Source organism: Rhinopithecus bieti, unplaced genomic scaffold (genome assembly GCF_001698545.2).
Source record: "Rhinopithecus bieti isolate Rb0 unplaced genomic scaffold, ASM169854v2 scaffold_72036, whole genome shotgun sequence".
Lineage (NCBI taxonomy): Eukaryota > Metazoa > Chordata > Mammalia > Primates > Cercopithecidae > Rhinopithecus > Rhinopithecus bieti.
In genome coordinates, this window is record NW_016826573.1 from 2479 (window position 1) to 6823 (window position 4345).

At 42.4% G+C, this 4345-nt stretch overlaps 1 protein-coding gene across 1 annotated transcript in view; it reads right to left on the bottom strand.

Annotated features, from left to right (window-relative positions):
* Nucleotides 1-1396: 1396 nt before the first annotated feature.
* The window catches only part of LOC108523014 (programmed cell death protein 7), a 14696-nt gene continuing 11747 nt past the window's right edge, over nt 1397-4345 (bottom strand). Inside the window, exon 4 of the mRNA XM_017863471.1 lies at nt 1397-2567. Within this exon, the coding sequence (XP_017718960.1) occupies nt 2444-2567 (124 nt within the window). The 3' untranslated portion in view covers nt 1397-2443. The remainder of the gene's footprint in view (nt 2568-4345) is intronic.

Here is a 4345-nt window from a genome sequence, read left to right on the forward strand (position 1 = left end):
ATTCTTCAAAGTACAGTTCATTAAAGATACTACCATAAGTCTCTCTAAACCTGAACCAGCGACTGCTGCCACCACCACTATACAGGTAATAAACCAGGAAAATCTTACAAATAAATACCAAACAACTACTTTTTAAAAAAAATTTTGTTTTGAGACAAGAGTCTCGCTCTGTTGCCCAGGCTAGAGTACAATGGTGTGATCTCGGCTCACTGCAACCTCCGCCTCCTGGCTTCAAGTGGTTCTCCTGCCTCAGCCTCCCAAGTAGCTGGGATTACAGGCGCCTGCCATCATGCCTGGCTAATTTTTGTATTTTTATTTTATTTTTTTGAGGCGGAGTCTCGCTCTGTCGCCTGGACTGGAGTGCAGTGGCCAGATCTCAGCTCACTGCAAGCTCTGCCTCCCAGGTTTACGCCATTTTCCTGCCTCAGCCTCCCGAGTAGCTGGGACTACAGGCGCCCGCCACCTCGCCTGGCTAGTTTTGTATTTTAGTAGAGACGGGGTTTCACCGTGTTAGCCAGGATGGTCTCGATCTCCTGACCTCGTGATCCGCCCGTCTCAGCCTCCCAAAGTGCTGGGATTACAGGCTTGAGCCACCGTGCCCAGCCAATTTTTGTATTTTTAGTAGAGACGGGATTTCACCATGTTGGCCAGGCAGGTCTTGAACTCCCGACCTCAGGTGATCCACCAGCATGGGCCTCCCAAAGTGCTGGGATTACAGGCGTGAGTCACCATACCCGGCCTGCTCACTCTATTAAACCTTGCAAGGGCCGAAGGGAAAAGGGATTTTTTCTCCATCTGTGGCTAAATGCCACCTTCTTGGGTTCTGCCGAGTTTTCCTGAGTCCCTGTAGCACATTCCCTGCCCTCACAGCAGATGTCTTAGTGGCAAGGCTGTCCAGACACCAAACACACATTGTACAATTCACCTTATTTCTACTCTTCCTGCATCTCACCAGAGAGCAAATGGTGGAGATATATAACAAAAAGGCACACAGGATTGTGGAGTTCTACAAGGGTAATCATATCAGATTTTAGGATTTATAAGAGGCGTAGACATAAATTCTGGAGACATGTGGCTCTCATTCCCTATCTGTTAACTCTATATAATGTATAAATTAATGCAAATTAAACAACAGAAAAGGGACAAAGGCATTAGTATCTCGCACCCAAAAGCTTCCACTACAGTACATAACATTATTTCCAAAACTGACGGTATCTTTACCAATCCAGATGTGGATTTTGCAGATAAAGTTTGGCGTTTAAGATTCACATTCCTGTAACAAATGCCTGCTTAAGAAATTTGAATTTTTGAATGAAAATACGTTTCATCAATGTGAAAGTGTGTGTTAAGTGATTTGGAAGGCAAGAAATTGGCAGCAAAGGCACAAACTAAAAAATAAAATGATTTTTATTTAGTTTTTTGGAAATATAACAAAATAATTGGCAAAAACCAAATCAAAACAGAACCAAAAAAATGACGTTATATGAGATCATCTCCAAGCACAACAGCATTTATTAATGAATATAAAAAATATATTTTATTATTTGTATTTGCTTTTCCCCCAGATTTGACTACATGGATAGTTTTAGAAGCTTGAGTTCCTAAGACAATTCCACAGCTACACTGGCTCCTACAATGTGACTGAGTGAGGTTAGGGAAATATCCTTGGGGATTCTGAACAACTAGACCCTTAGAAACTTAAAAATAACAGGTGCTTTCATTAGGATCCTTCTAACATGGAAAAAATACAGCCATTGTCCATTAAAACACAATGCAATTTGGGTACTCTTCAGGTTTTCTAAGTACCCCACCTGAATAATAAGACTAGGCCACCATATTTTCTGGCAACTCAGCCTAGTCATTGCCATCTTCCTAATTAGCAGCCTCCCAAGCTGCACTAAAACTGGGATTAACAAAACCGAAGATAACATGTTTTTGACCTTTCTTCCTAGAAGTAACACATTTTTGACCTTTATTCCTAGAAGTCAAAGGGCTCTTCAGGTAGGAAAGGTCAGGAGGTTTTGCATCAAGCTTGCCTTCACACTCAGTATTAGTGGAAGGGCTGTGAAATCTACCCATCGCACACCTGTATTCAGTGTTTGAGTGTACTTACCCTTCAACACACAAGGAAGTTAGAATAAATTAACAAGTCACTCTGGACCAAGCCCCCCAAAACAGAGGCAAATCTGGTGAACCAAGGTCATTCACTGCCTGTGGTAAAAACCTCAGTTCACCTAAGTCCTTTCTTGAAGAACCACATTAATCTGATTCAAGAGGCACCTCTGGCCAGCACAGAGCACAGAAGGAAAGCATAACTTCAGGGTAGGGAAATGCCACATGGAATTCAGAAGTTGCAGTTTAGTCTACAGCAAAAGATGGCACCATCGCTAATATTTAGAGCTGGAAAGAGCGTTGGCTGGACCACACTCCTGGAGCATCCTTACTAATGCAGCTTAACAGCAGTTGCCCAGATGTCGTTGCTGGGGAGCGGGGGAAGGACCCATCCTTGGGGAACGAAGTTGCCTTTGGGATGATCGGATGGCACCAGGTACTGATCCCAATCATGCCTTAATAAGAACATTATAGAACAACTATTTATTTCTGTTTTATTTCAAATAAGATGTTCAGCAACTACATATTCTAAGACTTAGCTTTCAAATGACTGATATACTAACCTATTACAGAACTTGATTTCTAGTAATCAAGAAAATGACTACACTTCTTTTTTTTTATTGAGACGGAATCTCACTCTGTCGCCCAGGCTGGAGTGCAGTGGCCGGATCTCAGCTCACTGCAAGCTCCGCCTCCCGGGTTTATGCCATTCTCCTGCCTCAGCCTCCCGAGTAGCTGGGACTACAGGCGCCCGCCACCTCGCCTGGCTAGTTTTTTGTTTTTTTTGTATTTTTTAGTAGAGACGAGGTTTCACCGTATTAGCCAGGGTGGTCTCGATCTCCTGACCTCGTGATCCGCCCATCTTGGCCTCCCAAAGTGCTGGGATTACAGGCTTGAGCCACTGCACCCGGCCTACATTTCTTAAATGTACACATAAAAGGAGGAAAAACTCTGAAGAACTTATAGCCTTATGGATAACCAAATAATTAAGTCAATTCTCATTATTTACAGATTCTGTATTTGCATATGTGCCTACTAACTAAAATTTATTTGTAGCCCCCAAATCATCACTTGTAGCTCTTTCATGGATACTCGTAGACACACAGAGTGGCAAAAAAATCTGAGTCATGAAAATGAACTGTTCCCAGCTGAGATCAAAGAAGGCAATACTTACTCTGCCTTCTTGTTTTCAGCTCATACTATTAATATAAATGGGTTCTTTTCTCTATTTAGTGCCACATTTTCCATATTTTGCGCTTTTACTGACGACTTTACTGTTTAAAATGGCCCTAAGTGTAGTGTTCCTAATGGCAAGAAGGCTGTGATGTGCTTTGTGGAGAAAGTGTGTTAGGTAAGCTTCATTTAGGCATGAGGTAGAGTACTATTAGTCGTGAGTTCAATGTTAGTAAATCAACAACATATATTAAATAAGGTGTCTTTAACACAAACACACATACAACAAGGTATTCATCAGCTGACAAAAACATTGTGACCAGAGGCTCCCAGGAATCTACCTAACCCTATGTTTCCGTTAGGAATGATGTTCAGTAGTCTGAAATCAGTGTTTGCAGTGACTTCAGAGAATATAGCTGTCATGAATAATGAGAATCAACTGTACTTATGTTTAAAAGCTAAAACTTGTATATTAGCAAAAAATAAACTTTTCTTAGAACATAAACTTGATATGCTAAAGAGCATTCTTTCATGAGAATCACAAACAGCTGAGGTTTTGGAAGGGACATCAGAGATCACTTAGTTCAGTGATTTTCAAATCACTTTTTGAAGACCCCTAGGCCCCAAGCAAATGTTTATGGGAGTCTAGAAACAACAAAGTGCTTCTAGGCAACAACAGATTTATAATGCCTCGGGAACCCATTCATTCCATTTATCTTACATAGTGTTTCCTCAAAGACTGTATTTTGGAAGAGTGCTTCTGCTCAAGTTTGAAGTCCACAGTCTAGTCCACAGTCTTCATTTTTTTTTTTTTTTTTTTTTTTTGAGGCAGAGTCTCACTCTGTTGCCGGGGCTGGAGTGCAGTGGCCGGATCTCAGCTCACTGCAAGCTCCGCCTCCCGGGTTTACGCCATTCTCCTGCCTCAGCCTCCCGAGTAGCTGGGACTACAGGCGCCCGCCACCTCGCCCGGCTAGTTTTGTATTTTAGTAGAGACGGGGTTTCACCGTGTTAGCCAGGATGGTCTCGATCTCCTGACCTCGTGATCCGCCCGTCTCGGCCT